Source organism: Eleutherodactylus coqui, chromosome 1, assembly GCF_035609145.1.
Source record: "Eleutherodactylus coqui strain aEleCoq1 chromosome 1, aEleCoq1.hap1, whole genome shotgun sequence".
Lineage (NCBI taxonomy): Eukaryota > Metazoa > Chordata > Amphibia > Anura > Eleutherodactylidae > Eleutherodactylus > Eleutherodactylus coqui.
The window spans coordinates 452,144,460-452,167,899 of record NC_089837.1 but is presented as its reverse complement, the minus strand read 5'-3'; the positions used below and the strand labels follow the sequence as shown (position 1 = coordinate 452,167,899).

General features: G+C 45.2%; 1 protein-coding gene across 1 annotated transcript in view; it reads left to right on the top strand.

The window, feature by feature from the left end:
- The first annotated feature begins 783 nt into the window (after positions 1–783).
- The window catches only part of WDFY2 (WD repeat and FYVE domain containing 2), a 69,455-nt gene continuing 46,798 nt past the window's right edge, over positions 784–23,440 (top strand). The window contains exons 1-2 of the mRNA XM_066593534.1: positions 784–997; positions 21,609–21,676. Coding sequence (XP_066449631.1) covers positions 861–997; positions 21,609–21,676 — 205 coding nt within the window. The 5' untranslated portion in view covers positions 784–860. The remainder of the gene's footprint in view (positions 998–21,608; positions 21,677–23,440) is intronic.

Genomic DNA, 23,440 nt, shown 5'->3' with positions numbered 1-23,440 from the left:
GTATCTGAGTGTCGTTAAATGGGAGTTATGAGGGTTTCCAATCAGGAAGATCATTTTAATAACCCCGTATTACGGCTATTGAAATGCAGCGACACAAAGTGTTAAACAGTGGTAAAACATAAAGAAGTATATAAATTTGGTAACGCCATAATCACGCTGACCCAGAGAATCACGTTGTCTGTTTCCTATACCGCATGGCAAGCGCTATAAAAACAAAACCTACAAAGCAACAGCAGAATTTCAGCATTTATTTTCCTTTCCCATCCACAACAAAATTCTATAATACATTATATTTCCCCCAAAACGATGCAATCAAACGATACTGATATGTTGTTTGAAAACGTTAAATATTATGGCTCTTGGGTGGTCATGAGGGCCTAATAGGCTGGTCACACTACACTAGCACTGCTGAGGACATGTGGCCCCTCTCCTGACAGCCTGCCATCACCTTCTAGAATAGCAGTCACGTGACCGGCACACCTCCCGGCTGCATATTAACATTTTCTGCAGCACCTTTGCCCTATTCAGCAATTCCAGCAACCAGATTGGTTGTTTGGGTTGGCTGATTCAACCTGATTGGTTGTTAGGGCAGAAGTGTTGCAGAAGATGTTAAGATGCCTCCAGGCTGGGAAAGCGTCACGTGACGAGCGACACATACACCAAGTACACAACTTCTCTACACATAAATAAAGATGAGTGAAATAAAAAAAAAAAACTACAACTGAGAGGCGTGTCCTGAGCCGTGACGTGGAGGTCAGCTGACAGCAGCTCGGAGCTCAGGCTGTGTGTAGCGGCTGCCAGTGGGTGCCCGGCTGCGGAGACACACGGGCACATCACACCTGGGCAGCAGGTAGAAGACCATGGCGGCGGAGATCCACCCCAAACCCCTCACCCGCAAACCCGTACTGCTGAACAAGGTGGAGGGCTCCCAGGACGTGGTGAACATGGCAGTGATTGTGCCCAAGGAGGACGGGGTGATCAGTGTGTCGGAGGACAGGTACCCGATGCCACACACCGGCGCTCCATTATTTATCGCCTGCGACTCGGCATCAATTAATGAACGCGGGGCTTGTGTTACATGGAGGACGGCTTAATAATGCAGTGCCAGGTGCAGAAGTGACTGGCACAGGGGGTAGTGGAACTTGTGCGTGTGTGTGTGTGGGGGTGTATTGGCATGTTTGGACACAGGAGGGGTTTACTGGCACTTATGGCCATAGATGTGGTGTATTGGCATTTAAGGAGAGGGGGGTATGTTGGCATTTATGGGCATAGGAGAGGTATATTGGCATTGATGGGTATAGGAGGGGGGGGTGTATTGGCATTTATGAGTATAGGGGTTGTATTGGCAGTTAGGATGCGTGTATTGTGTGGTGGTTTTTTTTTTTTGTTTTTTTTTTAATAGGCACGGTATTGGTATTTGTGGGTACAGGGGGATGTATTGGCAAGGGACACAGGAGAGGCATATTGGCATTTGTGGGCATAGGTGGAAGGTTGCCGCTTTGGGGCACAGGAGGGATGTATTGGTATTTATGGATTCAGGCGTAGTCTATTGAAATGTATGGGTATAGGGGTTGTGCGTTGGCATTTGTGGGTGCAGGAGGGGTGCGTTGGCATTTATGGAGAAATTAATCAAATCTCCATTCTGTAAGTTATCAGCAATCAAAAAACAGACTGCCCCTGCTGCCCTGATACTTGTACATATTTGGAGGGTTCCTCCTGCGGTGCCCGCACATCTAGTAGTTCACCTTTCATCTCAGTTTTCACCTAGTGGCAGTGAAACCTATTATTTTGATGCGTTTCTTCTAACTCCACCTCAATTGTTGGGAAACCCACTTTAAAGAGGACTTGTCAGACTGTCAGTCACCTCCATTGTCAATCATTGACAGTAAGTGGTGAGGACCGCCCACTTGACAGATTTACAGTACTTGGAGCTGGATCTAAGAAGAGCCTCTATGGGTGAACGGAGGGGAGTATGAGAGAGGGGATAGATTCAGTGGAGCGCCACTGCAGAGCTGTGCCGCCAGTCCGCTGGCTGGACAACATGACGGGCCCTCTATAAAACTGACCTGTCAGTATAAAATGCCGCCTGAGGTTAGGGCCCTGCATTGTAGAATGACAAGGATGTTGTGCAATTATGTCAAATGGGATGGCAAATATTTTATCATTTGCATAACAGCTGATTAGAGGGCACAGAGCTTATTAGTCCTCTACATTTGACCTCCTTCCACCTTATCCAGAGAGACACTTGCTGATGTATATTATTGGGGCGACGGGCATGTTAAAGGGGTGTTCAGAAATCCAATGATAATTAAATTACGAAGCTTTAAGTGGATCCCCATAGCTTTCTGAGATGCCATTTTGACAAGCAACAAGAGTACATCTTGGGAGCCCGTTAGCGGGGACCAATGAGGACGTACAGAGAGTAGGAATTTTCTGATGCTCGTTAAAGGGGTTTTCCAGGGAAATCCTATTTTATGACCTATCACTAGCATAGGTCATCAATAGTTGATCATCGGGGTCCGTCGCTCAGGACCCAGACCGATCAGCTGTGCGGGTGCATGCCGTCAGCGCCGCAATAACACAGATGACCAGGGTTAGAAAAACATTGGTGCTTTCTCCCAAACAGAGCACCAGCTTTCTCCATAGGGTTTTCTGGTATAGCAACTCGGTTCCCATTCACTTCAATGAGCTGAGCTGCAATACCACATACTACCTTATGGACAAAGGTGGTGCTGTTCGGAAGAAAGTAGCCATGGACAACCCCTTAACCATATATGACATAAGTTTACGTCATGGCAGTGTGGTACTTAACATACTAAGACGTAAACTTACTGATAGCCGGCCTCCCGCTGCAACACCTGAGATCAATAACCCCTACATACTGTGATCTACATAGATCGCGGCATGAAAATGGTTCACAGAGGCAGGGCGTAGGGCCGATAGAATGCCATGGCAACAAGATGCCAGATACTGGTGTCACGGCTTGCCATTGCCTATAATCTGTAATACAAGCGATAAGGCATTGCAGTATAGAAATCCTGCAATGCATTATCATGGCGATCATAGCTGCTATGTATCAAGTCCCCTACAGGGATATAAAAAGTGGAACAATAAATAAAAACATGTAAAAGCAAATTACAAAAAAACTTTTTTTTTTTGGCTCTTTCCCCTATTTGTATAAAAAAAAAATATTAAAAATCCCACATATTTGGTATCGTCATATTCATAGCGACCTGCACAATAAAATGAGGTGTTGCATTCTTATGCCCAAAATAGGCCAATTTGACAAAAGTAGAATTTCACAATTCTAGAATATAAGGGACTCTTCTTGTGAGTTGTTTGATGGCGCACAGAAAGTGCTATTTTAGTTAGAAATGTTTTGTCAAAAAACAAAGTATATTGGAAATTTTTTTTTTTGGGGGGGTCCCTGTTTCCAGGACAGCATTTTCTGTGAGGTTTCTATGACTCCCATTCACTGTTATGTCACACTACTGAGAGCCGTTAGCAGGATCTCCTTATGAGCCTGGGAGGGGGTCACACTTCCATGATGGTGACCGACACATCATTAATACTGAAGCTATGTACTCTGCAGCCATTATTATCGCCCAATGCTTCTGCATTTTACATGTAAGAACTTTACTAAACGTTTTTGCCAAATCTCTAACTATTTTTGTGTAGAGCTGCCGTAGAGACCAGTGTGTGTACATGGGGAGACCACAAACCAACCCCGTGCCTAGTCCCATCCTGCAGTCCTCTTATTTTCCTCCACCTCCTCTTAGCAAACAAAGTAGTGGCTCTAACTAGTCCAGTTTTGCATAAAATGTGTTGTTTCTAGTCAGTGAAGGTCATCTGCTCGTGACGCCAGTGTTCCCTCCGCCAGTGTTCCCTCCGCCAGTGTTCCCTCCGCCAGTGTTCCCTCCGCCAGTGTTCCCTCCGCCAGTGTTCCCTCCGCCAGTGTTCCCTCCGCCAGTGTTCCCTCCGCCAGTGTTCCCTCCGCCAGTGTTCCCTCCGCCAGTGTTCCCTCCGCCAGTGTTCTTCTTTCTTGTCCTGTCATTTATTATCATTTTTTATCAAATAACTTTTTAGTTAAACTTTTTGAAGTTTATCAAAGTTGGCCATTTCTTTTGTGTAGTATACAGGATACATCTGTGCTGACGCTGTCCATTGTACCGGATGACCAGCAGCGACATGCTGAGTGTGCAGACCTAATAATGGCTCAAAGAAGGGAAGTGTTGGGAAACTTGTAATTTCACACATTACGGAATATTCTGCTGTCAATCTGTATATCTAAAGGGCGGCTTCACACACGTATTTGTGAGCAATACGCAGAGAGTGCAACCAGTTGTTTTCAATAGATTCGTTCTCCTTTCCTGCTCTGTTTTGGTGTGCGTTTGTGCACAAAGGGTCCCCATAGAAGTCTACAGGAGGAGCAAAAATGCACACGCAATACGGAAGGGGATGCGTGAAACACTGCGCAATTTAGCGAAAAAAAAGAAGACATTCTGGAATTCGTTGAGCTAAATAGCCATTTAAATCAGGGTGTGTCTGCTGCAAAAAACCATGCACTGCGTGTGCAAACAATACAGTAACATGCGCCAATACGTGCGCAAAAACCTTGTAAATAGCGCAAATATGTTGTGCAAAAACACATACGCCCGTGTGAAGCCATCATAAATGTGGAATTTGGTGCAAAATTGCCCACAGTGTTTCCCATGCGATGGCTTTTAATGTCCCATTGACATCAATGTGAAAACCTAGAACATGCAACAATTATTTTTTTTTCTCCCCTCCCTTTGCAGCAGTATCGCTAAGGGGGAAAACCTCCCTAATGCGTGACCCCAATCAAAAGAATGGAGCTTATATTCACGGTCGTATGTATGTAGCCTTAGGAGTCATGTCTACGAAATCCGCGGCCTGTCCGCAATTCAATTGCGGTTGGCCTGCGGATCGGACAGCTTCCATCGACTTCAATGAAAGCCGTCTGTGTGGAATTCGCAGTGAATTGGAGCTTGCTGTGTTTTTAATTTATTTTTTAATTATTTTCCCAACCAAAAGGTCCACAAATCAAATCTGCATGCTTTATTTCACTTGCGGACGCCCATGTATCCCTGTGGGTGGTTATGCTCTCTCGCGACATATTCGCACAAACAACCACGCACACATTACGCAGCAATTGGAAATCAATTTAAGCACATTTAATTATTTTAACTTGGGCCGCACACGGGTGGACTTGCATTGTGGAATCCAGAGCGGGCGTCCTCCTCCAGATTCCGCAGCAAATACCGCCCATAACATGCTATTGAAAAACCCGGTTTCCTCTACATGAGTGGAAATCAGTTGTGCAATATCTTTGCACGGATTCCATGCGGACTGTTTCCATTAAAGTAAATGGAAGTCGTCCGATCCGCGCCCCTTCCATAATGACATTGCGGAAAGGTTGTGCATTCTGCGTCCTCACTAGGCGATGACGCGGGAAAAGCAGGAGTTCCAAAAAAAAGTCCGTACTGCGCATGTCCGACAGCGAGCCGTGCAGACCAGCTGCAGTACAGATGGAGAAAAGACAAAAGCAGGTACGCACATGTGGAATTCGACCCGCAGGCGGCCTTTATTGTCCATTGACCTCATCGGAAGCATGCTTGCGTGCAAAAAATACAGTAAGAGGTATGCAAAAACGCAATACAAATGCGAGCAGACGTGTACTTACGCCTGTATGAAGCCGGCCTAAAAGTCATTCATCACTACCTGAATACCGTATTTGATCAAACTTATTGTGTTCGCCAGTGTAAACTTGGCCTTATGGGTTTGTGTCCTCCTCCGAAGAACCCATCAGTCTCATGGCTTCCATTATCACTAGTGTAAATATAGCCTGATTTGCATTCTGTAGTAATATGTGAAATCACGCATTATTTTTTTGCAAATTGAGAAGTGAATCTTAAAAGAGCGAACTAAAGCAAGAGGAAGGATATGTATTCCTCCTGTTTTGGGCGTCTGTTCCCCATATTAGCTAAAAATAACCCACCACTAAAACTGCACGGTCTGAAAGGGGCCTAAACCTCTACGATGGGGCGCTGTGGTATAAAAGAAATTAAATTAAAACTTCGGAAGATCTCCTCTGTCGGATTGTGCGGTGATGGTGCAATTATACTAATGGGGAAGGAGCTCCGTATTCCAAGCCGCAATGTTTTACAAACTTCCTCGAGTCTTTGTTGGTTTTTATGTAACTAAGGCTTATTTATTGTAAAATTGATGCAATTTTAAGTTCTCTGCTTGCTGTAATTTAATGTAAAGCTTCTTATTTACATACAAATAACATAAAATCTGCCATGAGCATTAGGGCTGCGATCAAAACCTGGAGGCCCATGCAGACCTGTAACATGTGGTTCTGGGGTTGAGAGCTGGGTTATATAAAGACCCTTTAATGCAGCACATCGAAAAAGAACCCTGCTACAAAGCAGTAGTAATCCCCCTCCTCCCTCCCAGGGTCCTAGTTTACAGAGTAATTGCACGTTTTACAAACTTTTGACATGTCTCAATGACATCTGAAAGGTTTTGATCAGTAGAGTTCACACTGATTGCTGGAACAATGGGCTGCAGGGCTCACCTGAGCGCTGTGCCCCATCGGCTGTCTTCATTGTTTGCCAAAGACTGACACATAGAAGTTCATAGACCTTTGTGATTTGACTTTAGCTGCCAAGAGGAGCCGACAGACAGCCAAAAGGACACAGCACTCTAGTGAGCGCTGCAGCCCCCTTCTCGGCAGCAGGACCTCAACTCGTCAAAACTTTTGACGCGTGACTGTGACATGTCAAAAGTTTGTTTAGAAAAAAAAAATGCAAATACTCCTGAAGGATGCATAAGATCATCAGTGGTGACCCCAGCAATCAGCTGTTATCCCATCTGCTAACTGTGTAGGGAGCCAGATGCAGACAGCTCCATACACATTGCAGCAGCCCAGCTTGCTAATGCAGGCTCAGATCCCACTGAATTCAACCCCTTAAGGACCAAATGCGATAAATATATGGCGCTTGGTCCTGGGCTTTAATCCTGGCTAATAGCAGAAATACGGTGTGATATTAAAGCCCCTGCTTCTGCAATCAAGCAGAAGCAGGTCGGGTCGGGTCCTCAGCTGAGAACCCAGAGGAGAAGGAAGAAGCAATTTTTAACCCCTTCTGCCTTCTCCTTTCCCGGGTACATAGCGCTCAATGAGTGCTATGCCCTAAAGAGTAAAGAGGAAGTGTTTCTTCCACTGTATGACCGGTGATCACGTGACCACCAGGGTCCCCTGGTACAGCAGAGCTGCAGGGTCCTAGTAGACCCTGATCAGCTCTGACAGTGACTAATGTCACTACAGGGGAATGTTTTTTTCCTGTAACTGGGGCTCCTGTGGATGCCCCAACTACAGTGGGAAAGTATGATATAATAATAAAAAAAAAATAATTACAGAATAAAAAAAAAAATATATATATATATATATGACCCACCACCGATGCCAACCAAAGCCATCACTGTATGTGCCTTGTAATACAAAACAACTGAAACAATAATAGAACCCATTCTCATACATTTGAAAAATCGTATATTTATGTTAAAAAATATCATTTTGTTTTAACCCCCAAGAAGGCCTCATGCCCACAGCCATGGCCATGGTCCCCCAAAACCCCCATACTCCCTGGATCCGCCGTGTTAGTCCCGTCCCACTGCGCATGTGCAGTTCAGCGCATGACGTGTCGGTATTGTCAGATGACGCGGTAGGCGGGGACGTGTATTCCCGCGATACTTCCGCTGTGCTATAAAGAACATGCCGTGGTTTATTCCACGCAGCGTGAACATTGAGCTATTAGGTTCTATTGAACCTAACAGCTGTGGGACAACGCCGCGGATTTCTGCCTCGTAAAACGCGGCAGAAATCTACCTGTGGGCATTAGCCCTAAAACTAAAAAATGGGGGGTAAAAAAGCCCTCTATATGTCACGGGGGGGGGATGCAGGAAAAATAACCTTCGGAGCTGAAGGGAAAAAAAATAGACAGTGAAACCACCACATGGATAAAATCCCTAAAAAGTGTCCGTTCCTTAAGGGGTTAAGTAATACACCTCTAGTGAAGTCCTTGTGCAGTGAGCCTCCTACCTGGCTCGGCCCTGTGGCAGGACGTCTTGTGCCGCTCACACAAGGGCATGGCATTTAACAGTAACCCAGCGCTATTTACTGACAACAGAGAGCCGAAGAGGAACCGAAACTCAATGCAAACAAAAAAATGCTACTTTTCATCATCCCCAAAGGGGTGACGCAGCAGCTACATCAGTGAGAGGATTTACATAGGACTTCTTTACGGCTGGAATTACGTACCTAGTTTTGAGGAAAGCTGGGAGTGGATTCTCCAGCGATGAGGACCAATCCGTACGTCTTCAGGTCTGACACAATCACTTCATCTGTTTCCAGCCGCCTTCACACCGCCGAGAAAACCGAGACGCGCAACTATGAACCTCATTCTTTTCAACGGGGACGTGTTCGACGGCATTTATTTTTCTGCATCACATTGCAGCGCGGGGGGGAAAAATTGCAACATGTCCCATCTTTGGGCGCTGCCTCAGAACGTCTTGGCCGTGGAAGGCCTTGTACCATGTGTGAGGCACGCGATGCAAGGTTGGGAACATGGACAGCTGTGGCGGAGCATCGCTGCTTCCGTGATGTGATGCGAGGCGTTTTTGACGCACAAACCTCACATCCGCAGAGAAATTGCACGTTCTTCAGCACGGTATTGGGTCGCGTTTCGCAGCCCGATATCGTGCGCACTCATGTGAAATAAGCCCAAGGCTTTTTAAAAAAATTTTCTAGAATAATCTAGCATCGCATTGCTGCCGACCGCAATAAGATCACGCGATAAAAACGCGCATTTTTAAAAAATCGCAATAGGACCTTCCAATGTTAAAAGCGCAACGCAAGTTTGTGCGCTGCGATGCTCCATAGGGAAACCTGGGAGATTTTTAAAAAATCACGCATTGCAGAAAGAGCATGCAGCAATGTTGAGAGAACAAAAAATACAAAAAAATAATCGCATCAGTGAAAACATCACAAATGTGAAGAAAACTATTGAAAATCATTGATTTCGTAATCTACTTTTTTACTGACTCTCGCATCACGCAAAAATCGTGCATTTGAAACCTCCCTAAGACTGCCTGTCCACAGGTGATAGTCATAGTGTGGTTCGCGGCAATAAATCGCCCGCAGATGGCGCTATGAAAGGCCGTCCATAGGCTAACAGCTATCTCAGTTGGGCCTTGTTTGTTTTTTGCGTGTTCCCATGAAGAGCAGATTTCATGATGGCCGTTTACCACACGGGCGGGTCAGGTCCGCTAGAGCGAGAGATGCTGCTTGTAGTGTTGTCCATGTGCCATATATACAGTATACTGCATATATACACTATATGGCTGTTCTCTTTGAGCCCCCCCTATCTAGTGGCCCTCAGAACCGCAGTAATTAATTGTAGTACAGATTCCATCAGGTGTTCAGATCTGCAAGAATATTGGCCCATGCGGACCGGAAGCTTCTTACCGCAAATTAGATGGAGGCACTGACATACTTGTCAATTGATGCTACTTCAACCGAATTCTGACCACCAATCAGTACAGTGCAACAGAAATCTGGGATCATCTGATCGGGTGATTTTCCCCTCCCCCACTGCTTATAGGTGCCTATGTTCAGGCATTAGAAGTCATTCTGAGGAATTCTGCTGAGCGAGGATTTCTGAGCTGTGGTGTATTTTCTTTTGTTCCGCTATTACCTGGTCGCGTGAATGGACGAGAAAACACTAATTAAGCTCTGGGCCTTCATTGCGTCTTTTCGTCACTCATGTGATTTTTTTTTTTTTTTTTTTTTTTTTTTTTTTACGGTGCGGGTGGGCGACCGCAGAAACGTATACACTCGTGTGAAGGAGCAATGACTTATGTGTTCTTACAAGTTAATTGGTATTCAGCTGCAGTATTCTTCACTGTACACTGCCTGGTCATTAGAACAATTCTTAACCTCCTCCTCTGACCCCTTTCGTTGAGCTGTTTACATTCACAGGATGTCCTTTTGCTGGGTTTTTTTTTTTTTTTTCTTTATTTTTTTACATAATTTCCATGTATTTCCATCTATTACTTTCTATGTATGAAATGGTTAAATACAGAAACTGCTTTAATATCTGGGTCACGCGTGCCTGCAAGACATAACCCGGTTAGTAGCTGCCGCAGCTTGTGTCGGCTCAGCATTCCTACACGAGAAAAGGTTTAAAAGAAATGAAGAGTATCATTACCGCTGGCAGTTATTATATACAGGTAGTATATGGGCAGCCATGTAATAACACACCTGTTTGGCCGCAAGAAGGTTCCGCTGAGGTTTTAGCTGCCATACAAGTAGCGGTCGGCTCCTTCCTAAGGGGGTCTTCAGTTAGAAAGTTTTTTTTTTTTTTTTTTTTCTTTTAACTAGCCAAACCCTTAGGCTGCCTTCACAATTGTGAGAAAATCGTGTGTTTTCTGTGCGATGTGAGAGTGCAGAATTATACAACCCATGCATTTCAATCACTTCATTCAAACCTGCCATTTTTTTCTCTTATGCGAGATTTAGAAATCTTTGTTTTATCACCCATGTTTCCCTATGGAGGCTCCGTTTTATCGCAGCGCACGAACTTGCCGTGTTCATGCAATGCGTTGTTAACATTAGAAACTTGTATTGTTATCTATCGCATGAGAAAGCCCTGAAAGTTAATGTGTCATTGGGAAGGCAACGTTGCAACCTTCTAGGGCCTTCGTCACACTGGCGTGAAAATCGTGCGAGATTTGTGCGTTGCAATGGGAGAACTCCATGATCCTCTGCCATGGCTATGACTGCCGCAGCTGGCGATTCACTTCATCCCCGAAGTGATGCCAGGCTGTTTCCGCATGAAAACATCTTTGCATCCACAATGGCTTTCATATGTATGGCGAGGGTGATATCGGGGCCGTGATTGGTTTCAATGGGAAACATCCGCATGGGATGCCTTTCAGGCCTCCTTCACACGGGCGACAGTCGCGTGATTTTTCTCGTGTTGCTACAAATCGCATGTATGTGAAGCCCATGCTTTCCTTCACATTTGCGATGATTTGTAGAATGCAACATTGCGAGTCAAAAACCTCGCGGGTTGGATGAGATGCCCGCGACTCGCGAGGTTTTGTAGCCCATGTTTCCCCGTGGAGCCTTCCTCTCTGTTGCATCGCACAAACGCGATTGAAGGGCGGTGCGATACAACTTTGACAGTTGGAAATCCTACTGTCAAAGCCCTAAACTAAGCCCTGGCTGCAAGAAAAAATAGTATACATCACCTTTAGAAGCGCTGTTCGGCTCCGCTGCATCATCTTCCAGGTCCCCGGCACTGTTCTTCATTCTCTTCTGGCCGGGGTTTGAAAAATCCCCGCCCCCTGGAGGCTCTGCCTCTGTTTAGCTGAGCTCTTGATGAACCAATCACAGCCATGCATCAAGCGATAGCTCTGACTGGCTAAACATCATAGCGCTCAACCAATCGGAGGCAGCGCTTTCCAGAGGCGGGGACTTCAACTCATAGTACTATAGCTGCAGTAGTACTACACGGTTAGGGCCCTTTTACACAGGACTATGTCTGATGGGTGGTCCCAGTGATCGTTTCCTGTGCTTTTACATAGGGGCAATCATCGCTAGTTAATAGAAATAGAGTGGGGGAGGGAGGGGAGGAATCTTCCTTTTTTTTTTTTTTGCCCGCCTGCCTACATTCACAACGACTACCTGTTTATGCATGCAGAAACTGAACTAGAAACAAACAAATTCTCGCTCATCGTTCAGCCGGGGCGTGCCTTTACACTGAACAATAATTGTTCAGATCCCTGTTGGATGTGGGAATGCAGGATAATTTAACGCTGTGTGTTCTTCCCCCGCACATTCAGGGTTTAGGGTAAAATACTACGGAAATGGTGATGGCCGCACAATGTAAGCGCGTCTTGCTGATCTTTGTTGTATAGCAGTGAAGCACTGCCGTTGGCTCCTGCGGCAGAGCGCAGACTGCAGGCTCCCGCTGCAAGGTCACCACTTCCCCTCACTACCCACAGAGCCTGCAGAAGAATCATACACTGCAGGCAGGGAGGCTGCGGCGCTTACTGATCATTATTACATTGTGCAGATGGGGGGAAAAAGGGATTCAATTTGCAGTTTCTATTAGTTTTCTGTCGGGCCGTGCTGTGAATTTCAGTATTTGATGGGGTGCTGACTATGTTCATAGTGATCATCTTGGCCCATGCATAGAATACCAAAACTAGTCAAGGCAGAAGATGATGCAGATGTATACCCTGGTCAAGTACCACGAGGAACTTCAAGTGAGCAAGCCCTTAGGCTAAGGTCATACGGGCCAGCGCAACGCCAGGCCGTGAATCGCAGCCCGATATTGCGCTCGCCAGCATGTGAATGCGATGTTTTTTTTATTTTTTATTTTTTTTTAACTCTCAAAACTGCCTTGCATCACTTTGGGGACGCTGTGATCGTCCACCATGGCGGAGGATTGCAGGGTTTCTCCTATTGTTTTCAATGGGAGACCTTGCATCACATGCGCCTATTACATGGTGCGATGCTGACGACGGTCCCATTGATGCAAGGACACGCACAAGATGGAACATGCCGCAATTTGTATTCCGTATCACATCACAGTGCCATGCAGGAAGACGTCACTCATGTGTATGACTGCATTCAAAAGAATGGGGGACGTATTTGTACAACTTGCAAATCTCGCCCATCTGAAGCCGGCTTAAGGAAGCGAATGGTGCCGATCCTGCTGATTGTGGTGGGATTGGCCACTTTTCAATGTGTATGGGATTCATTCAACTCTATGCGAATGTCAAGGTAAGGCGCGGATAAGTATCTTTGATTTCAACGCACCTGACCTTTTGCTGGACTGTCCTGTCAGTTCCTTATTCTCCTCTTTGGGGGGTCGCGCGTGTAATACGTGGTACCAAACTTTGCATTACTTTTAACTGTGGCTTTCGCACACAGAGAATGAAATGCGCATGCACGACAAATTAGCAATAGTTAAGGATTCCCGCACTCGAGGTAGGCGACAAAATCGTGCCTTTTTTTTTTTTCCTCACGTACGTGAAGCTGATGCTTTCCCATGGTGTCTGTCGCATTAGCGATGTTTAGAAGGCTGCTTCATTGCGGGAGAAAAATATTGCAGCATGCTCTATACAGCCGCGCTTTGCGATGTTTCGTAGCCCATGTTTCCCTATGGAGCCTTCCTTCCTGTTGCATCGCATGATATTGCGGTTTTCATGTGGAGCAACTTTTACAGTAGGAAGTCCTACTATTTGCTCCTAAATTAAGGCCATTCTGCATAAAAAAAAAACAAAAAACAATAGATCACCTAACGGGCGCTGTCGCAGTTCTCCTCCCGAAGCTCTGGCACAATTGATTGCAGTCTTCAGCCAGCGCTTCCTAGTGAGGGGATTCAAAAGTCCCGCCTCCAGGAAATGATGGCTCTGATTGGCCTAGCTGCGGTGCTCGAGAACCAATCAGAGCCAATGCTTCCTGGAGGCGGGATTTTTGAACCCCTGACCAGGAAGTGCTGGTTGAAGACTGCGTGTCAGAGCGGACAGTGCCTGTTAGAGGACGTATTCATTTTTAAATTTATTTTATTTTTTTTGCTTTTTAATGCAGCCAGGGCTTATTTTCAGGGTAGGGCTTATATATCAAGCTCCTGAGAAAATCCTGGCAAGAGAGTGCTACGAAATTGCAGTGACATTTGCACAGAACAGAGCTACGATATCTATGCGATTGTTCTTGCGTTGATATCGCTGTCAACCGTGTGCTAGACCATAGTGTTCGCTAGCACAAAGGCCCATGGGCCTACAGCTACACCCCTGGGGGTGATAGTCTTCATATTTGTCTTCTGGAAATGCCTCCTGTCCATAGACTTCCGGACAGAAACACTTTGGCGCTACAGCATCTAAGCTCGCGGCTCAGTGACGGAGTATTAGTGCAGTCTATTGACTCTCATGTTTTTTGTGTTTTTCCTGAGTTGCAGTGTTTTGCGCTCGTCTCTCATGCAGTAGTACGTTGCTTTTCCTCTGCGGCGAGTTATGCTGTTTACTTGTGTGGTTATATGATACAGATGTGACACAGAAGGGACTCCACCCTGCAGTGCTTACTCCCATAATAAAAGGAGATCGGCGGCTATGTATCCGCATATTATGGGCTACTTGGGTTTGTTTATAGATCTTTTTCCATTCTTACTTAGGCCTGGCTCACACGGGCGGATTCCAATTGTGGAATCTGTGATTGGCGTCCACACAGACGCTCCACGGCAAAATGCAGCCATTCAATAGCACGTACTTTTGCTTTTTTCGCTCACACATGCAGATACAAATTACGTATTCCGCGAGCGGGGGAAAATTCGCAGCATGCTCTATCTTGCTGCGGATTCCTCTGCAGATGGCCTCTATTGAAGTCAAAGGAGGCTGTTTGACCGCAGCCCATGTGCAACTAACACGGAGTGTGGGCCACGGGTGCCCACAACATCGCTAAGCGACAACGCCGGAAATACAAATTCTGAAGAAGAAAAAACATAACTGTACTGCGCATGACAGACGGCGAGCCCCTGCGGCCATCCGCAATACAGGAACCACAGGTACGCAGGGTCCCCAGCCAGCATGTGCTGTGGGCCTACCGCATACGGAATCCGCTCCGCCCGTGTGAGCCTGCCTTACACAGCAATGACCGCCAAGAGAGCAGCTTGTTGGCTGTATAGTGTTCCTCGCAGGCCATCAGGGCTTATATGGGGAGAGATAAAATATTAGATAATGGCCTCTAAAGCAATTTCATAACATCTGCTACAAGTCGGATCGCTTCCTTTACAAGCATCATTTGATTTGCATAAATATGGAATAGCAGCCACGGAAAATCTGCTGCTCCCTGCTCGCTCCCCTTGTACAGCCCTCTTAGTGCATGGCTGTTCTATAAGTGAAAAGAGCAGAGGGGCTGTCGCTGTGTGTGTCTCCTTTATTTATCCATCAACGTCGCTGTATGAGGGCTTGTTTTTTGCAGTTGTATTTTTCAATGGTGCCATTTACTGCACCATATAATGTACTGAAAAACGTAAAAAAAATTCTAAGTGGAGGGAAATGACAAAAAAAAACGCCATTCTGCCATCTTTTAGTGCGTCTTGTTTCTACGGCGCACAAACTGCAATAAAAGCGAAATGATAACTTTATTCAGTACGATTACTACGATACCAAACTTGTGTAGTGTGTTTTTTTTTTTTTTGTTTTTTTTTTCAAAGACCTTTTAATTTTTTAAAAATTATTTTCTGCCATCCTCTTCTGCGTGCAATTACTTTTACTTTTAAATTTTTCAGTCGACGTAGTTGAACGATGGCTCACTTTTTTTACTGGATGTCCTGAAGTTTCCCTTAGTACTAATTTGGAATACATACAACTTTTTGATCGCTTTTTATTGCGTTTTTTTTCTGGGAGACAGGGTGACTGAAAAGTGCATTTCTGGCGTGTTTTAATTTTTTAATTTTTATTTTTTTAACTTTACATTCAAGTCCCCCTGGGGGACTACAATATGCGATGCTTTGATCGCTCCTGCAGAACTGACAGCGTCATTTAAAGGGTTAATAGCCGCGATCGGCCAATCACTGCTATTGCCCGCAGGTGTCAGCTGTAATAAACAGCTGATGCCCACTCTGTATGACCTCTCTTCATACATACCCGGACGCTCCAGGATGTAAATGCGTCCTGGAGCGGAAAGGGGTTAAAGGGGTTGTCCAGTAGTAAACTATTCATGGCTTATCCTTAGGATAGGCTATTAAAACTGGATCAGTGGGGATCCATTGCCAAAGATCCCCAACAATCAGCTGTTTGCGGGACCAAAGAGTTTGTGCATTGAATGGCTTTCCGCAGGAAGCAGACAGCTCCCTTCCCACTGCACTGGCTCTAATTGGTATTGCAGGCCGTTCACTTAAATTGGAACTTTGCGTGTAATACCAAGCCTGGCCACTGCTGTGAGGACAGAGCTGTCTACTTCCTGCGGAATCAGCTTGGTGCATGAGTACATTTTACAGCTAGACAACCGTTTAAGAAGTCAGTCTAAGGTCTAGTCACACTCCTTTTTTTTTTTTTTCAGCATGGAAAGGTTTAATTGTGAGCGAGTTCATAAATCTGTAGCTATTTTAGTGTACCTCTATGAATACTGTGCTTTAAAATTAGTAACCAAAAACCCTACATTGTACAGTGCTATAATCTAATTGTCCGGCCACGCAGGGTGACATTTGTTTATAGTAATAATGCTTTCCTTTCACTAACCATGTTAAAACCCCGCATACAGGGGTCCCAAACCCCCTTGTAAACTGATGTTCCAAGCAGATTTCAAAGATGGCGCCGTTGTGCTGCAATCCCACAATGCCCTGCTCCTCCCACCTCTGTGTGCGTGCTCCCAATAATGGCAGGACTCCTTAAACTCCTCAGCAGTCTTTCCTGGCCCTGTACACTCTACTGTATCGGGTGTCCTACTGCTGCCGCCCATTCTATACCCATCAGGTGTGTTACTGTCTGCTGAATCGATAGTGTCACACCTGACAGGCATAGATACACTCACCCCCCCCCCCCAACTCGGATCAGATACACAACCACCCAGGATCGGCTTTGATACAGCAGCTCAGCAGTTGTATCACTCAAGATTGGCTTACATACATCTGCTGAGACGCTTTATGTAAGCCAGTCCTGCGTGATATGTTTGCTGAGCAGATGTATCTAATCCGATCACGTAAAACATCTGCTGAAACGCTGTATCACACAGGATCGGCTTGGATACAGCGTCACAGCAGTCGTATCAAACATGATCTGCTTAGATACATCTTCTGAGGTGCTGTATCTAAGCATTAAATCCAATCACGTGATATGTCTGCTGAGACGCTATATCAGAGGATCGGCTTAGGTATGTCTGCGGAGACGCTGCTTAGCAGACTTGGTGCACAGGATTGGCTTGAAAGTGGCGTCTCGGCATAGTGGCCCCAGTAGTAATATAGACACACACCCCTGCCCCCCCCCCCCCCCCCATAGTTGCCTGGCAGGTAAGTGTACAAAGCACACTATATTACAAAGTGGCTTGTAATGGCAGAAGTCTATACATGCACTTGTCACGGCCGGATAACCATATAAAGCCTCAAAAGATAAAGTTGGTCATAGATAAAACAAGATTTCCCTCCCAAATCCCATCTACTTTTTAGAGATGTGGTTCCAATCTAACTTCTATAGGATTAGCCGTACAGGGGAAAGGCATTGCACAGGTTAAATCTTTCCTTACAGTAAGTTGTGCAGAGAGCTATATGCTGCCGTATATCATGTGTATCTCCACTGCTTGCCGGGCTGCATCTGGACTCTCCAAGTAAAACAATAGCGCAGTCCTGAACTCCTGGCATCATGGCGCTCAGAATGTGACCGCTGATGCCAGGCGAATGCAAAGTGACGCTGCGGCCTCTGATTGGCTGCAGCATCCGCCTGACTTCCGCTGAGTATTGCTGCTTTTGTTTTAGGCCATGGCGAACTGTTTAAAAAAAAAAAAGAAAAGAAAAGTGTGACCACCCCTTTAAAGACTGTCTAGTGTAAGTTTGCACTTGTTTTATTGTTAGACAGTATTAGTAAATCTGCCTCTATGTATTTTCCATTGTGCATCTTGTACAGTATTTAAGCATGGACTTTAAAGGCGATGGATACTTTTTTTGGGCTGACAATGATTTTTGCAATATGGTTGGATTAAAAATGTAGCACCGTTTTGTCTTCTGCAACTTCTACTTATCATTGTATTCAGAAACTGCAGTCAAAGGGTCCTTCTACACGAGCAAGAAACCGTTGGAATAATTGAACGATGACAGCGGTTTTAACTCCCCTCGTTCATTTCAATGGGGGAGGGCGTCAAAAATGCTCTGCTGCGGTAAAAATGGAACACACAGCGTTTGTTTTAGCGCTCATTAAAAAACGCTCGTCTGAGACGCCCCACTGAAGTGAATGGAGGCTTAGTACAGCGTTTTATTGCCCGTTAAAAAAAAACAAAAAACAAACATACCTTTACACAGGGCAATGGTCGCATGAATTATTGCTGGAAACAGCGAATTCGGGCAATACTCGACCCGTGTACGAGCGGCCACCCCGGGGCATTGAGCGATAAATTGCTCATTTGTCAGTTACTTGGATTTTAGCTCACCTAAAAACCAAACAACTGAACAAGAGTCACTAAATCTTTGAGCAACTGCCTGTTTACTGTGAATGGTGGCGGTCGGGCTGGAACAATCTCCATCCTGGCACAGTCCTCGGAAAGACCAGCGATCAAGTAAAAGACGAAAAAAAACATATCTTCTACTTGCATGTATAAACTAACGGCACTTTAAAGCAAATGACTTTGTCTTCCTTCACTTATTCCAACGATTTCTCGCTCTGCAGCGTCTATATACAGTGATAAGCAAAAGCTGCAGAAGGCAAACAGTGCATTGTTTTTAACCCCTTAAGGACATGGCCATTTTTGGGTTTTCCTCCTCCCTTTCAAAAAACTTTTATTTCTCCAGTTACATAACTACATGAGAGCGGGACGAGAAGTGTTTTTCAATGGTACCATTTAACCCTTTCCAATCCAATTTTTGTATCCTGGTTTTCCTAGGGGGCTTACTCTTTTTCTGCAGTTATAAAACGACGCTATCTGCTGGCTAAAGCCAGTACTGCATGAGGTGACACATTGGATAGGCTCCGACAGCAGAGAGGCTGCAATATACAGCAAGAGAATCCCGACGGACGTCTTCCAACATCGGAGCTGTACAGCCCAAAATCATAATGTCTTTAGACGTCAGACAGTGGATTGGAAAGGGTTAATGTAGCCTATAATGTACTGAAAAACATTCAAAAATTTCTAAGTGAATTCAAGTCGGGGGGTGGGGTGGGGGCAAGAGTAAGACGATTCTGCCATCTTTGGAGAGGGGGTCTTGTTTCTTGTGGCAAAAATTGCATGATGACTTGATTCTGTGAAACAGTACGACTACGATAATACAACATTTATATAGTTTTACTTTTCTGTATTACTTTAAAAAAACTTTTTTTTTTCTGACAGCCATACATTTTTTTTTAATATTTCAAAATATGTTTATTGAGATTTTTACAATAAGAAAACCAATAAAGTGACATTCAAATTAACAAGCCTCAAAATCTAATGAACATGTTTGTTTGGAAAAGTACTGGTGGCATTTACAATGGTCACTTCGGTGACCCAACAAGAGAACCGTGTGTGTGGGCAGCTGTATATGAGACAACCGTGTCTCCAAGTTCTGCCTCTTGGTTAAATATCGCTAGGCTTCAGAGTTTGGAGTTGATAGCCAAGTAACGTCGATACACCTAACTTGGGTTTATTAAACTATGTGCGTCACTTGTTGGATGTTGACTAGATATGAGCGAGCGTACTCGGAAAAGTACTACTCGCTCGAGTAATTTGCTTTATCCGAGTATCGCTGTGCTCGTCCCTGAAGATTCGGGTGCCGGCACGGAGCGGGGAGCTGCAGGGGAGAGCGGGGAGGAACGGAGGTAAGATCTTTCTCTCCCTCTCTCCCGCCCGCTCTCCCCTGCTCCCCGCTGCGACTCACCTGTCTGCCGCAGCGGCACCCAAATCTTCAGGGACGAGCACAGCGATACTCGGATAAAGCAGATTACTCGAGCGAGTAGTGCTTTTCCGAGTACGCTCGCTTATCTCTAATGTTGACGCCTTAAGGAATACGTAGGAGCCGGAGCGGTTCGGGGTGAGCTTCGGCTCCAAGGTGATGTAATGTAAAGGGGAAGAGCACAGTGGGGTAAGGGGGAACGGGGAGCAGGAAAGAGTGACCGAGGTTAAGTCTAGAAGGGGGGTGGGTTAGGGTGGGGGGGGGGGGGAGTGGAAGTGAGTGGAGAGCGAAAGGAAGAGAAAAGATAGGGTAAGAGAAAGGTAGCGTCTCGGAGGAATGCCCCTGAGCCATACATTTTTTGTTGATATAGTTGTGCGGGGGCTCATTCTTTGTGGGACGTCCTGTAGTTTCCATTTGTGCCATTTTGGATTTTGTTTGATCGTTCGTTATTACATTTCTTTTTTTTCCTCTTTGAGATGGGGTGACTAAAAAAATGTACAATTCTGGAGTTGTCAGGAACAGAAAAAGATGTTCACCGTGTGGGATAAATTAGTGTGGTGCATTGTTAGATTGCACTTTTATGGACGTGTAAATTCCAAATGTGCCTTTTTTTACTTATTTATTTTTTATATTTTCCTTTTTATATTTTGCCTTTTTTTATAAAAAAAAATTTTTCAGTAATTTATTTGACTAAAAAGGATAACTTTTTTAACTTACTGAAGGGGTTCTGTCGTTTTAAAAAAATAAAAATAAATAAATAAATAAAAAAAATAATTCTAAATGAAGCTATTTCTCCCCAGACAGCCTTCTTGCCAGATCTTCTTCCCCTCACTGATCTTCAGGCTCCTGCAGTTCCCCGGGTCACCTCACCTCCAGCCGACCAGATCTTCTTCCTGTGATATTGTGTACGTTGCCATCACTCTGCTTCCTGCAGGGCAATGTACGCTGCATCACTAGTGACGTAGCGTTCATTACATAGGAGGGAATGACAAATCCACGGTAGTCGGCCTTAGCGTGACTGCGCATGCTCAATTTCTCTCTTCTACTGTTTCATATACTGTATGAATCACTAGCGGTGAGATATCGCACATGTGCGCTAAAGCATTCGGCATTCCCCACTAGGCCGTGAACGCTATGTTACCCGTAGCACTCACTGCCCTGCAGGAAGTGAACTGCAGCTAATGGACGCTCCAAAACAGCAAGAAGAGGATTTGGCCGGCTGAAGGTGAGGTGACCCGGGAGACTGGAGGAGCCAGGGGAAAGAATTGGTGAGTAGATGCGGTAAGAAGGCTGCCTGGTAAGTATTGTTTTTTTTTTCTAATGACGGAACCCTTTTAAGTCCCCACAGAGGGCTTGAACTTGCAATCATTTGATCACTCAAAACAGTATAATATAATTTCCGCAGTATCACATTATACCGCATTTTGATATTCGTCAGGCCCTCGGTGGCTATACCAACCGAGTGGCACCCGAACAATCATTGGGGCATTTAAATGCTGCTCTCAGAATTGGCAGCAATATTTAGAGGTTGAATGCAGGTGTCTGTCATCAAAGACAGACAGCACCGCCTTGTATGGAGCGGGATCCTGCCCCATATAACCCTACACCCAGAACACAAATGTACGCTCTGTGGTGTTAAGGTGTTAACTCTGTTGCAAATATGTAAGTTAGTCCAAAAATTGACCCCCCAAAGATGTCCATAGACTTTAAAGTAACATCTGGCCGCAATAAAAAGGGCTTTTAAAAATGCCACTAAAAGGCCTAACGCACACGGGCGTATCTGCACGTATTCCGTGCCTACGAGCGGAAATCAACTACGATATTCCGCTCGCGGGGTGAAGTCACGGCGTGTTCTATTCCAGTGCGAGCCTCGCAAAGTGCAATTTTTCTGAAAAGTGCTGTCTGTAACCAGCTTAATCCATGTATTTGCACTTGTTTTAGGACTGTTCGCGTGTGGATGAAGAGGGACAGCGGGCAGTACTGGCCCAGTGTTTATCATTCTATGCCCGGTAAGTCTGTGTCACTAATCCTATTCACGAATGGTTCTCTCTTTACTCCTAGAGCTGATCCTCCGTTACTCATAGCAAGCAATCAACTGAGTTTTCCTTTTGGCCAGTCTTCGAACTCTCTGCTGACCTACCTTCTCTACCTCTTCAATCCAGGCCATTCTACATCAGACGATGCACTGAAATTGGGGTAGAACTGCCACGGGAATTCACCCTGTTATTGAAAGCTGTGAATTCCACTGTGAAAATCCTCAGCAAATAATTGACATGCTGCGACTATAAAATCTGTATCGCATGTCAACTCCATCGCAGATTCTGGGTGGATATTTGTTAGAAGCACATCCACATGGTCCATACGGTAAACGTTGCAGATCCTCCGCATGTAATCTACAACAGTGTTCCCCAACTCCAGTCCTCAGGGACCGCCAACAGGTTATGTTTTCAGGATTTCCTCAGTGTCGCACAGGTGATGTAATTATTGTTGGTGCCTCAGACATTGCCACAGGTGTTCTTACTATATGATATCCTGAAAACATGACCTGTTGGTGGTCCCTGAGGACTGGAGTTGGGGACTCCTGATCTACAGGACTCGCGCACTGTGTGGCCGTACCTCCAGAGGTTGCCGTTGTGTACATGTCGTGTTTGTTTTTTTTTTCGTTTGTTTGGGGTTTTTTTTGTTTGTTTTTTTTGTCAAAAGCGTTGCTGCCCACTCTACACATGGCCGCTGTAAGTGCTTTTTGACAGCTGACATCAGACTTCAACAGCTGTGAGCGGCATTCACACCGATCACAGCCATAATCCTTTTAAATGCCTCTGTCAATTCTGACAACATTTAAATCCCCAGTTTGACGGTCAAGAGTCCTGAATGGCCCCCTTTGTGATGAGATCGCGAGGTGCTGTCCAGGTATCATGACAGCCGTAGGACTTCTGAAGGTAGAGCTGCCGTGTAGATCTGCTTGTTAAGACATGCCTGTGGCACATCTTAATACAGTGTCGGAAGAAATTCCTCTGAAGTAGTGTTGTATATAGTATAAGCGATCGCAGGTTCACCAGTGGATTGGTGAAAACTTGTAATTTCACCCACCAACTGGAATAATCCTTTAATTTAAAGGTATATTCCCAGAATGAACACTTATCCTGTGGGTAGGCAATAAATAAGTCTGATCACTGGGATCTCCAGCAATCACTAGAGCAGGAAGTCCTGAACCTCCTGCTCCTCCTTGTTGCACAACGGCAGAGAGGAGCAGTGTGAATGAAGCTACGATAAAGACTGCGCCATGTCACTCCATTCGCTGTCTATGGGGCTGATGAAAACGGCCAAGTAATGTACCTGCACGTCTCATAAAACACACATTTGGTATATTCGTTTATATTTTACATCACTTATTGGACTTGATTTTCTTGTTTTTTTTTAACTGTGAAACATTTCTTTGGCTGAACGAGGATGGAAAGTGAAAGTGTAATTGCCACATAACAGAAATGTCTGACTTCTCTCATTATATACTGCTGAAAGAACATTAGCTATTACAGTGGCAGTTTCAGTAAAATATGGAGATTTGACTATTTAGCTGTGCTTATCTGTCTGTACTTTATGCAGTCTCTTACGCTGGCTGCATTTTAGTTCCATTTCATTAGGACAAAGCTGTGCGCAGTGACTCCATCTCCGATGCTCCAGCTTCATCTCCACGACCGGATCGGGCTGTAGCTCCCTTTCGACCTCTGTGTAGATTGACCATATATGCTGATGGTGTAATTATATTCCAACAA